At 44.3% G+C, this 13,363-nt stretch overlaps 2 protein-coding genes across 2 annotated transcripts in view; one reads left to right on the forward strand and one right to left on the reverse strand.

Annotated features, from left to right (window-relative positions):
• KCTD20 (potassium channel tetramerization domain containing 20) overlaps positions 1-7,110 on the forward strand; it is a 34,614-nt gene extending 27,504 nt beyond the window's left edge. The window contains exons 6-8 of the mRNA XM_044250200.1: positions 443-640; positions 2,015-2,125; positions 3,450-7,110. Of these exons, the coding sequence (XP_044106135.1) occupies positions 443-640; positions 2,015-2,125; positions 3,450-3,742 (602 nt within the window). The 3' untranslated portion in view covers positions 3,743-7,110. The remainder of the gene's footprint in view (positions 1-442; positions 641-2,014; positions 2,126-3,449) is intronic.
• A 3,857-nt stretch (positions 7,111-10,967) lies between these two features.
• The window catches only part of STK38 (serine/threonine kinase 38), a 42,237-nt gene continuing 39,841 nt past the window's right edge, over positions 10,968-13,363 (reverse strand). The window contains exon 14 of the mRNA XM_044250209.1: positions 10,968-12,981. Coding sequence (XP_044106144.1) covers positions 12,851-12,981 — 131 coding nt within the window. The 3' untranslated portion in view covers positions 10,968-12,850. The remainder of the gene's footprint in view (positions 12,982-13,363) is intronic.

The following is a 13,363-nucleotide window of genomic DNA, read 5'->3' on the forward strand; positions in this document are numbered from 1 at the left end:
TATCGCTAACAAAACTTCAGTTGGTCAAAGTGCTCAGGGATTATTCAACATGAGGGGGGCACCTGGGTGGCTCAGTTGGTTAAGCATCTGACTTGGTTTCTGCTCAGGTCATGATCTTGGGGTTGTGGGATAGAGCCCCACATCGGCTCCACACTGGGCTTGGAACCTGCTTGGGATTCTTTCTCTCTCCCCTTGTCCCCCACTCCTCTGTCCCTCTTGCTAATAATAAATAAACATGAGAAAAGTTAGAGTGGTAAAATGTGCAACATATCTAACAAAATCTGCTTAATTAGTGCCTCAAAGCAAAAAACCATTTCTGCCTTTAATGGGCTACGTCTCTAGAACTTCTCAGTGATGACAGCCAGTACCTCATAGTCTTTTTCCCGCCAGTAAGATCTGCACTCGGGCCAAGAGGATGCTCACCTACAGCGTCTCTCCCCAGGTGCTTTGCTGCATGAACTGTCTAACGATGGTGCTCACAAGCAGTTTGACCACTACCTCGAAGAACTCATCTTGCCCATCATGGTGGGCTGTGCCAAGAAAGGGGAGCGAGAGTGCCACATCGTTGTGCTGACGGATGAGGATTCTGTGGACTGGGATGAAGACCACCCCCCTCCCATGGGGGAGGAATATTCCCAAAGTAGGCAAAACCTACACGGTATAGATGTTTTCCACAACAAACGTGCTGCCCAGAGTAGCATTCCCGAAGCACCGGGAATATCACTGTTGAGCTGGTGATGAGTACACTCACCTGCACAAGCAGTGTGCTTGCTGCAGGGCTAAAGTTTGTGCCGAGCCTCCAATGTGTACACCTTCCACTGCTGCCCCTGGTTGTCTGTCGGAGACGGTGGTGATACGGAGGCCACACTGAGGCCCTTAAATGGTGTCTTCTCTCTGCTGGTTTCATTTTTAAATCCTTTGAATTGGTAACAACTCAAAGAGTACAAAAGGATGGATATACATTGAAAAGTCTTGATCCTAACCCTGCCTCACCCACCCGGTTTTCCTCCTGTTTTTTTTATATCCTTCAGATGTAGTTAGTGCACATACATAAGCAATTACACCCACGGTTTTTCCTTTTCTCCAAACGCTTCCATATCAACATATTCAACACCATGTCTAACATAGAAATTTTCCACGATCTTTTTAATGGCTGTATAGTATTCCACCATGCGACTGTGCTGTGACTGATTTAACTAGCTCTGTTGTTGGACTTTGAAACTATAAATTACAAATGATGCTGCAGTAAATACCTCTTAAACAGTCTTCACACATGTGTATCTCTAGAGAATAATCTTCCTAGAAATGAAATTTGTGTGCCAAAGCTTTGTTATTTCATAATTTTGATAAATGTTGCCAAATTCTCCATATTACACTTACAAAACAATATATGACAGGTTTGTTTCCCACATCCTCACCAAAACAGTGTTTTACTGAACTTCTTTGTCACACCGATAGGTAAAAAATAGCATTGCATTTATGTTTTAATTTGCATTTCTCATTTCATGATCAACACTTACCATCTTTTTAATTTCTAAAAGCCTTTTAATTTCCTTTTCTGTAACTTTATATGAGCTTTTGCTCATTACAGAACTGATCTGTGAAGGCTATTTGTGACCACTCTATATATAGTAAGAAAATTAGCCCTTTGTAATGTGAGTTGCAGGTATTTTTTTCCAATCGACTTTTGTTTTCTTTTAGCTTAGTTACAGTGGTTTTGGCTAAGCAGAGATATTGTATTTTTAGGTAGTTGAATGTATCAATTTTTATATTATGGCCCCTGGTTTTATGTTGTACCCAGAATGGTCTTCCCCACCCTGAGACTAGAAGAATTTCTCATGTCGTTTCCTTCTTATGTTTGATCCATTACTTAATATTTCATTTGTGATCCAGCTGGATTTTTTTTTTCCCATCAGAGTCAGGTATACCTTTCATTAGGCTGATTCTTTTAGCTCATCTCCCTCCTCTTTTAGAAGTCTTTACTGTATGGCTAACTCAGTTTTTCTTTTTCCAGTTCTCTATAGCTCCAAGCTCTATAGATTCTTCAAATACATTGAGAATCGTGATGTCGCTAAAACAGTGTTAAAGGAGCGAGGCCTGAAAAATATTCGCATTGGAATTGAAGGTAATAAATATCCCAGTTAGTGTTCAATTTGCATGGCTCAAGAGAGTAGGCTGTATCTGTAGGCACAGCTTATGTCCTTAAAACCCGGCTTCCAGAGGACCTGGAGAATAGGCACACATGAAAACCACATTCCTACCTGTGTGAAGGATTCCTGGTTTTGTTTTTGTTTACCCTTATATTTTTCATTTTATTTCCAGTCATAAATGCTTTAAAGCAGTTGCAGAAATAAGTTCGGGTGTACTGCTTTGGGATAAAGAGCAGTGAGGGCTAAGGACACTGGGGGGTAAATGGAGCAGGGCCCGTGGGCTTACCAAGTGAGAGAGCCATTCTACCAGCAGTTTGGTGAGGATCTTTTGGGGATCGGGAAGGGTCCTTCTGAAAACTGTAGCTTTGGAGACTCAAAATTTGGATTTATTCCACTACACACCTTTGAGGAATGTCTGTGTGTATGGGTAGAATGGTTTGAAATGGTCGTGAGCAGGTGGCTCCCAACCTGTGTTCTCCATGGAAGGGTCTGAGACACTGATTCTTTGAGAATGCTGAAGCCATCCTGGTCTCCCCTCATGAGTGTTTGACTCTTTTGTTTTTCTGTTCTTGCTGTCTCAGTCTTACCTACAGAACTCATCAGGTCTTCACTGTGTGTGACTTAGGTTGGAATTGCAGGTGGGAAGAGATTTTTGAGGTCTATTAAACCTCTTTCCATTGTGTCCCTCCTTTGTCACTGGAAACCCCGGGAACAGGGTGATAAGGATTATTCCATTTCCCAGAGCAGCCCATCAGACTGTCCTACCATTAGAACATTCTTCCATGTATCCAGTAGATAACTTCCAATCTCTTCAGTCTTCCTTCTAGTTCTAGCCTCTGAAGCTACTCTAAAATTTCTCCCATTTCCATATGGTAGCCTTTCAGATATTTCAGGCAAATTCCCTGTTTTTTCTTTAAGCTACACATTACATGCTTTCTTAACCTTCTCCTACAGTGTGCTCTCTAAGCACTAGAGACTGGACTTCACCATGGCCTAGTAGGATTTCTCTTCTTTGGCACTGGTGCCAGTAAGTACAGGCTTCTGAAATTACTAAGAGGCTGTTCTTGCCCTGCCATTAGAGGAGATACAATTTTTGTTACTTCCATTCCAGGAACAAGACCTACTAACCTGGATGGGTGGGAAGTGAGCATGTGTAGAATGTTGTTGGGAGTGGCAGGGCATGGTCAGAAGTCATTTCCCCAGCCTTTGAATTTAGGAGGAAATTAATGTGGTTAGAGAAGAGAAAGCATGGAGTGGGTAACTTCCCGGAGTCATAAGAATGGCCTTCTTCTGTTTCAGGTTATCCTACTTGCAAAGAAAAAATTAAGAGAAGGCCTGGTGGCCGCTCTGAAGTAATCTATAACTATGTGCAGCGCCCCTTTATCCAGATGTCCTGGGAAAAGGAAGAAGGGAAGAGTCGCCATGTGGATTTCCAGTGTGTCCGAAGCAAATCCCTCACTAATCTGGTAGCTGCTGGTGAAGATGTCTTAGAGGACCAGGAGATATTAATGCACCACCCACCTCAAGTGGATGAACTTGACCGGCTGAATGCCCCACTTTCTCAGATGGCATCTAGCGACTTTCAGGATTAGGGCCAGCTGTGGACTGTGCCTCTTCGGAGCCCTTCTCTGTCTGGGATGCCCACAGCCAGTCCTTTCTATGGTTTGTCTCCCCCTGAGTGTCAGGAGACCTGCTTCTCCATCCTTTCCCTTTCTCCCACAATTAGCGTATGTCCTTGTCATTACTGAAAAGTCTGTGCCTCTAGCAAGGGATAAAAAAGCACTCACTGGTAAATAAGCTACCGGCTTTGCAGCAGCCCTGGTAACTTGAAAAATTTGGGTCTGGTGCCATTTACGGAGTCTTTGCACAACTGCAAAAAGCAGGAAAGGAAGTCAAGGCTCCTATTGCCTCATATTCATCAAAGCTGTCCTCTCATCCTTTATACCTTGTTTTTGGCTTTTTTTGTTTGTCTTATACCAGGCAAGTTACTTAGCAGCAAAGGGACCAAACCTTAAAAAGAGACAATCTCTAGCTTCCATAAGCAGGCAGTAATAGGATTCTCATTAGGGGTCCGTGAAGATCCCATTCCTGGTGGCCTCTGTGCCCAGACCTGCATCTGGGAAGAACTAGGCTCTCATCTAAAACATTCAAAAGGAGATTTCTTAAGAGTTTAAATTAAGTTTTGTTTTTCATTAATGCAATGAATAGTTCAAAACCACACAGCTTCTTTGACAGAAGTCTGGTAATAGTGTAACAATGTTTATGAACCCTTTTTATGTTCAAGGTTTTTGAGTCTAAAGAAATTATTTGGAATGATCATTTGGAATGAAATTCACAACTCAAGTAGAAGAACCTGTTCAGATTAGGCCACTTTGATTATCATGGCTTGGAATGTGGTGTGAAGCCACAGGTCTTCTCCCTAAGCAGCACATTGCTGTGAGTGTGGCTGGGAAACTTTCCTTAGATGATATGACTGAAAGGCTTGCAAGAGATGGGCAGAAATTTCTCACAAGTGCTCTGTTTCTCCATAGACTTGTAAAAGCTCCAGGGAAGAGGGCATTTAGGGTGAAGCTGGGTAGGAAAACATCACTTGCCCAGCCCTTGTCCCAGTGCAGGATTTTTCTTTGTATTTCTTTGTATATTCTTTACATACTGTGGGATTTTTTTTGGATCAGGATATTTGTCCTTGAAGTAGCCTTTCACACTGCTCACACTGGGTTAGAAAACCATACTACTGTCATCCCCAAAGGACAGATGAATTGAAGGGGTATTAGGCCTAGTAGTTTTGTTTCATCTGTTGGCTCCATTAGTAATGCATGGTGTGTGACAGCCCAGACCACTCCTCCCAGTACTGAACCATTTTCCCTTGTGTCCTCATGGCTATTAACAGCAGAGCTAAATTCAAGAGTCTAGAGTCAGATGTTAAGTATCTAGGGATAATCTCCCATTTTATGGTAAAGGTTGGCCTTCTAATCACCTACCCAGAGCCTTTACTCATCACAGATTTCAAAAAGGTACATAGATTCCTTTAAGTTCTTTAAGATAACATGACTAGTTTTCTTAAATTCCATTCCCATTAAGATACCATAGGGCAAGTTAGGTGATTCCATTTTGACTGCCCTATTTGTAGTCCTCCAAAGGTAAAGTCGATGGCTGTCAAAAGCTGCTCTTTCCAGGCTTGAAGAACAAGAATGTTCTTAAGAAGGGTGTTCTCTGCACATGTGACCACAATCACAGTGGAGATCAATGCTCCATTCGTTATTCAGAAAATAGTAGTAGTAAGGGGTTTAACTGAGCCATCTCCCACCCAGAGTTCTGACTACCACTAGCATCTAGCTTGTAAGGCTGATGGTAAGTGTTAAAGTTTAGGGTGAGGGTTTTTTGTAGCCAGAGGGTAATTTTATGTCTGTGAAACTCCTTGACTCCTATTTGAAGTCAGTTTGTTTTTGACCATGCCAGTATTTCATTCTTCCCCACTGATAGGTGTCCAGCCCAGATAATCATTTAATGGTGCTTCCTTTCTGCTTCTCAGTTGACACCACAAAGGAAATCTGAATGAACTGTGTTAGTCTAGCAAGTGTAACTTCTGTTCTCCAGCTTCTCCATTAACATTCAAGTGTGAACATGCTGCAGCTAACACTCTAAAACCAGTTAGTCCTTGCTTAGGTAAAAAGCCAGGTATGAAAGTATGGTGTGTACTTCGCACTCTGTTCTGTGTAAGTGATTAATTCCCTCAGGCTTTCAAGTATTAGGTCTCCCTCCCTCCCTCCACCACCCAAACTGGGTTAATGTGCTTTTGGCCCCAACCCATGGGATGAACTGGAAATCTATACAGGTAAACCTGCCAGTGTCACTAGATGGTGGTGACGAAGGGAAAGGTGGGGCCCATGGGTCCCTTCTGGTGAAGAGGGAGGTCTCTTCTGCACCCACCACCCTCCTGGCTTGGAGCCCAGCATCACTAATTTAGAGCTCCCCTTAGCCATAGTTGCTCTGTTCCTGGGGCCAAGACAGTCCATGATGGCAGGACTGCTCAGTCCCCACAGGGACAAGGGCTGGGGTGCAGTTATTCCCTTCAGAGTCCGTTACTGGCTAGCTGGGCAAGAGCTATTTCTAATAAAGGTGGAACTCAGGTTTGCTGGGTCTTTTGTTTTTCTTCTAAGTGCCTAAATAAGTAAGCCAGGCTGTGTATACTGAACCATCTTCATAAGATGGTTTTGCTCAGACTGTCTTACTCAGAGGTAGCTCAGCAAGCCAAGAGGAACCTGAATTTGAGATTTAGAATGCATCATTATCATGTGTTATTGATTGGGAAACATTTGGCATTGAGCTGGAGAGTGGGCAGAGTGGGCATGAGATGATCATGGTTTCTCCAAAGTGGAGGAAGAATACTGAAAAGAGACAGCAAAAATGGTAAGGAAGCTAGAAAGTACATTTAGTGTGTAATACATAATAGCAAATATTATTTTACACTAAATTCCAAGAAACCAGTATGTCATCTAATGTATACAGGTCTATGAAAATACTGTGGAATAAGCCCAGGAAGGAAGGAAGGATATATTTTCAGAAAACAATTGGCATAGGCTTTAAGTCAAATTGTCAAAGTGTGATATGGAGTCTTTTTTTTTTTTTTTAATCAAGTTTCAATAGAAAGTTAAGAATCGAGGGGTTTTAGTAATTTATTCAATGCCACTTCTTGCCATTGTTTTGAAATTGTTAAAATGGGCATACGAGTTCAGAAAGCATACCTGCTGCCTTCACTGGGGGACATGGAGCCACATTCGTGCTCTGGGTGGGATCACTTCTGCAGGAGAACATTACATATTCTCTTAAAGGCAAAATGCTTGTAGATTTTGCCTCTTTACTTTGTATTTACTTTTTTAAATTGCACTTGTTCACCTACAGTGTTTACGAAATCCTTTATGTGGGATGCTTTTTCTATAATAAAATATTATCATTTGTGTCCATGTTGTTTTTTTAGTAGAAAATAAAGCCAAAAGTCAAGATTTTCAAAGGGACCCAAAACAGCAGCATCTTGACTGCCCAGAACAGAACCTCTTTTCTGTGCCACAGGGTCACTTTGAGTCAGGGCATGCCCTTCCCATTCTACTAACTCACAGTTCCAGAACCCTAATATTCTGCCTTCTTGAGTTCCTGGCTAATTTACATTCAAGACCTCCTGAATCCTCATATCCAACCAAGTAGGACCCCCACAAAGCCAAGTATAAATCTGGAATGTAAGAGGACTCATAGACTTCTATGTTCTGGTTTCAAACAAGCGAGGAGCCATGGCAGGAATGAAAGGCAGTTCCCTTGGAAACATTGCTGTAAAGCTTCTGGCTCCTCCTTTGATCTGATTTGGCCCAACTCTAGTCAGGTGCCTCTGGAGTTCCTCAGCTCACTTAGCCTGGGAGCTTATTGGTGATCCAACTTCAAGTGGCACTAAAGCCAGCATCTCCCCAGCAGGCCCGCCTTTACCAGCAGAGGTAAGGACATGCTTTGAAGACATGACCTGCTCGGTATATTCTGTGCCAAGCACTGCACGGCCACAGGGACACAATGACCAGAACGTTAGTTCCTCTTCCTAGGGGTTTTTATACTTGCGGGGAAAACAGATCTATGAATAGTCCAGGTCACTCAGGAAACCCAAAAGGATAGAGCAGCCACTTTTTACCATGAGAGTTCACAAGAGAATTCTAGAAGTGATAACGTGAACCAAGCCATGAAGAATGAATACTAGTTGTTCATGATCCATGAACATGCAGGGAGGAGGATTTCAGACCAATTAACTATGAGCAAAGATGCGAAGGTGAAATGATCAGGGAAGATGGGGTGATGGGGTGATGCAGAGATGAAGCCAGGCGAGGAACGGCCCTTCTACCTCAAAGGTGTTTGCTCTCATTTATATAAACCACTGGGAGCCTGAACAGGTTTTATGCAGGAGAACGACATGATCAAACCTGAAACTTGAATTTCTTTGGCAGCAGGTAGGGCAGCGGACTTGAAAGGGGAAGGACCAGGGACAGAGTTCAGCTAAGGGGTCACTGCAGTAGATGTAGAAAGAAACGAAGGCACTGGTGGGACAGATGGCCATGCCCCAGAGTTGTGCTTGTTTACGACAGGAGCTGTATAACACGTTTCCAACTGGACAGCTGAGTAGACGGAGTCAAAAAGGTAATGGGGGGCGCCTGGGTGGCTCAGAGGGTTAAGCCTCTGCCTTCGGCTCAGGTCATGATCCCAGGGTGCTGGAATCGAGCCCCGCATCGGGTTCTCTGCTCAGCGGGGAACCTGCTTCCTCCTCTCTCTCTGCCTGTCTCTCTGCCTACTTGTGATCTCTCTGTCCAATAAATAAATAAAATCTTAAAAAAAAAAAAAAAAAAAGGTAATGGGATGCAAGAGGAACTCCATTTGGAGTAGTGTTAGTTTGAGCCTTAACAAGCCTTCCAGATGGTGATGTCTAAGGGCTCTTGGCTATATGGGATCTAGAGTTCTGGGGATGGAGCTGGGAAGCTGGTCACTTTGATGACTTCACCACAAAAAATGGAAGCTGAAGCCACAGTGTTGGGGAGATCACTGAGATCACATGAGTAAAAAGAGGGCAAAGGCATTGCTTGGATGATTACTAGCATTTAAGTGGTGGCAAGGGAAAGAAGTCGGGTAAGAACAGAGTTTTTTGCGGGTTTTTTGAAGTTAACAGTATGCGTGCAACAGGTTGATCAAGTAAGATGAGGGCTGAAAGGGCTCCTGGGTGACTCAGCTAAGCAAGCTGCCTTTGGCTCAGGTGCTGATCCTAGGGTCACAGGATCAAACTCCACAGTTGGGGGGGGGGTCCCTGCTCAGCGGGAAGCCTGCTTCTGCATCTGCTGCTGCCCCTCTTCCCCCCCGCTCTCCTCTTTCAAATAAATAAAATAAAAAACAAAAACCCACAATGAGGGCTGAAGGGGAGTCAATGGCTACGGCAGTCAGGACATGCATGACCAGAGCAATGACAATGAAAATGAATAGTATGCTTTATACCTGGGCCAATGAAAACATGTTTTCACATTTAGTACAGAAATTAGATGAGGTGAAGTGGAAGAAGGAAATGAGGAAGTAACAAAGACCCCAGAGTGTTCCTTCCAAAGTAACAACTCCACGACTCTGCCATAGCACAAGACCAAACCTACTAGCCTCCAAAATCCTGGGCTGTATCACCTCTACAAGTCACTGCAACTAAAAAACTTCTGGAAGCTTCCCTCAGCTTCCCTAACAACTCTAGGTCAGCTTCACAGTACTGCTACACCGTGGTACTGCGTGCTGTTAAGCCACTTGGTGGGAATTCTCCAATTGCTCTGCAGTTCAGGACCATGATAGGCTCCCCAGTGCCTCCCAGAGTGCCCAGCACTGTGCTCTGTGCGTGATGGACGCTTCAGTATGATTTGGGCTGAAAGTATGCCTGAAAATGCATCACGGCGGTTGTTTTTAGGTCAGTGTTGACTTTCACAGGTCATTCCAGGGAAATGTAAACTACCTTGCAAAGGAAACTACATAGGCCCAGGAGAGACAAACAGGAGAGAGTGAAACCCGAATACGCCTTCCATATAAGCTATTCAGAGAGAAAGCATTAGCAGTTGATGGCAGAGAACTCCTATTACGCCATACAGATGAGCTTGGAACCTGTGACCTGCTATTCAGAGCCTGAATATTAATCCCAAAGGAACTCATCTGTAGCTTACTTTTGAAAGTAATTCTAAAAAGAAACAGGTACTGGGGGGCACCTGGCTGGCTCAGTCGGTAGAGAGTGTGACACCTGATCTCAGTCGTGAGTTCAAGCCCAATGTTGGGTGTGGAGCCTACTTTGAAAAAACCTAAAAAAGAAAAACAGGTACTGAAGAAAATCCTGATGCACCCCTGAATCAAGAAGAGACTGGGTGACATCAGTATGCAGTTTCACTTCTGTGGGCAGTATGGTTCGAGTCCTATTTCCTAACCCCCCCTTAAGAGAGTGGGAAGCAGAACTATCTGCGAGGAGCACCAATACCAAACCAATGGTTTCCAACATATTTCTTGAAATCCTTAAGTTTTGCAAAGACAACATACATTCTGGCTGTGTTCAGCTTCCTCCTACCCGCACTTCAGACCCTGGATGGCCTTTGCTCTTCTTGCCTCTTTCTGAAGCTCCTCTCCCTAACCCAGAGAAGGGGCTAATGAGGGGACCCCACAGGACTCCGGCTCTGGTGAACCCAGAGGGCTTGGCAGAAGTCCTGTCCTAAGAGCCTGTGAGGTTCCTGGTCAACCCCAGGCTGGGTAAACAGCTGTACGAATGTCCACCAACTGACAGCACTTGTTGGCAGGTGCCCCCTTAGCCCTGCTGCAGGGGGAGAGCCCACTGCCCCACAAGCCTGAGCCAGGTGGGAAGAACACATGCAGCCAACAGAAGATGGGTCTCTGTGTACAAACCAACTCAGAAGACTCCTCAGGGAAAAAAACAGGCCCCAGCCTCCCTGAGACAGAAAAGCATGTTGCCTAAACATGGTGATGAAGTGTTCCAAAGGTACACAAACGGGTTCAAAGAAGCCACCAGCAATCTGGTCCCTGTCAGTTACAAGCCACATTTGCTTTATTTTTTTTTTCCTTTCAGATTTTATCTATTTGAGAGAGAGCACAAGCGGGGTGGGGGGGAGAGGGCAGAGGGAGAGGGAGAAGCAGGCTCCCCACTGAGCAGAGAGCCCAATGTGGGGCTCGAACCCAGGACGCTGAGATCATGACCTGAGCCGAAGGCAGACGCTTAACCGACTGAGCCACCCAGGCGCCCCCACATTTGCTTTAAAACACATCATATTCACACTGTTTTCACACTGTTTATTCAGAAGTCTAAAATGTGGGCATTTTCCCCTAAAACAAATCATCCCTTGCCACTCCCCACACACAGTCTATCACCACTCCTGTGAACTTTTCTCTACCGTGCTTACCACACATACTTGCAAAACACCGGGGGGTCAAAACCTCAACTATTTGGTAATACAAAGGAACTACAAAGTGACACAAAAGAATCTCATTTACTTCCTTTTCACTAGCAGAGCATGAATGAAAGATTAAGGGGCAAACATTACCTTCATCCAAAGTTAATACTTCCCTAATTTCTCTTTTTTCTTCCTCTAAGACATTAAAACCCAAAGCAGTTTCGTTTACTACTATAACTCTGATATCCCATTTTTCGTTTCTGAATGGCTCAGCCAGGACATACTTTCAAGTTGATCTTATCCTCAAGACTGGCAGAAAGCGGCCTCCCAGCTACAGCTTGGCCATGATGCTTTGCAACAGGCAAAATCACCACACAGGTTCAAATGATGCTTTCAGAGTTATCAACAATTTTAAAATGCATTAATATGGAGCCTCCACATTTTTCTGATGCAGCAAAATTCCTCTGAAGGTGGCGGCATCTGTGAAAGAAAAGGCACTTTGTGCTAAAATTCCGAGGGTCTCTCTTGAGAATGCCACAGCAGAGGCCTGGTCAGCCCAGGCTGCAGGCTACCCTTTAGGGTAGAGAGGAGCATCCCCCAGGAAGGCATCTGCAAAGGAAATATCTGTAATCATGATTCCAAGGCAAAATGGTTACTTAAATTGGAGAGGACAAATACAAAGACCGACAGAAGACAAAGCACAGTTGCACCAAGGACTGGGGAGTGAACTTTACAGGGATTGGTAGGCTGGCTCTGCACTTTCTATTGGGCTGGTTCCTTCGCTTCCAAGGAGGTTCTGGAGACCAAGCAGGAGCAGCACCTTAGCCAAGAGAGTTCCAGGCCTGCTGCCTCAGCCTGGACTCTCCCTGCTGTGTTCCCAGGACCAGAGTGAGTTCCTGCTGGCAGCACCTGTGGCTACCGCTGGTCCACGACAACATCCGTCTGAGGGATTTTCTGATCCAGCCATGAAGAGACGGGAAGGGTTTGCCACATGATCTGGCAGTCCTTGGCAAAGCCCAATGGCTTGGGTCTTCTGAGATCAACAACAGATCACACTATTATCCCCCATCAACACTCAGAAAAGCAGCACGAGTGTTTTAGACGGGCAGGAGGAGAGAAATCAATGGATTGAGGGTCTTTATCCTAGTACCATAAATAAAGTGCACCATGAATGGAGGCTAACAGGAGCCACTCGCCCCAGGCCGAGGTACGGGGAGAAACCACCATCACCACCCACTCAGAGGATGGTGGATCATTTCCTTCAGCCAGAATGCTGGCTGCTGAGGCTTTCGTTATTGCTTTATTTCCTTAGTACTATGGAACTTTTAGCTGTAAAGGAAAAAGAAATACTTGGTGGGCTTGGCAGAAAGCATGTCTGTCATAAAATCACAGAAATTGGCTAACAGTCAATAAGTCTATGTTACAATCTCAGTAATATTTGATGATGGATGTTGTTTCTTCATTCTGATGAACTTAGGAAAAAAAAGTTTTTCAAAACCTCTATCAAATTGGCTCAGGAGGCTTCTAAAGAAGCAGTACAGCTGTTATGGCCGATGTGGTAGAAATGGCTGTCTCTGTTCTACAGGTTTCCAGTGTATTATGGAAGAGAATTCACTTACTGTCACATTCAGGAGAGTTTACCATGACACACTGGGGGGGTTCCATAAACTTCTTGGAAACTCTTTCAAAAGAGTGTGTAAGAGGAAAACCGTGATGATGTACCAATAACTCCGCTCCACTGAGAATTCTGTTTCAAGGATACTATTTGGCTGCTTTCATGTAGGAAGGTATTGCCCCCCGAGCCGTCAGGCCCTCAAAGCGCTTGTATGTGTAATTGATGAAGACCCAGTCTTTATTCTTGTAGTCAGTCTCAGGGTGATTACTGGTAGCCACTGGGAAAGAAACAGATGTGAGAGCTGATTCACCGTCTTACCCCAAGGGACTACTCAGTACCGAGGACAGGACATTGGGAAGAAGGGAACCACAGTTTCTACTTGGGAAAAATTGTTTTTCAATCTGCAAATCGTCTACGTTTGCTTATCTATGTTCTTTGAATCTCCTATTTTTCACAAATATTTTTAAAGTTTTACTTCCCCATTTCTGTCACTTCAGGTTACCTAACCTTTAATTTAATAAATAAAAACAAAAGAAAAAAAGTTATGATTTCCCCACCCCATCCAGCACTGAGCATGGGAGTCTGTATTCATTCTCCATTGAATAGGGCACCGCTGCTTCCCAGCACCAGCACTAGAAAACACTTAAAAAAGAACGTGA

The sequence above is a fragment of the Neovison vison genome, chromosome 1 (genome assembly GCF_020171115.1).
Source record: "Neovison vison isolate M4711 chromosome 1, ASM_NN_V1, whole genome shotgun sequence".
In the NCBI taxonomy this organism is placed as follows: domain Eukaryota; kingdom Metazoa; phylum Chordata; class Mammalia; order Carnivora; family Mustelidae; genus Neogale; species Neogale vison.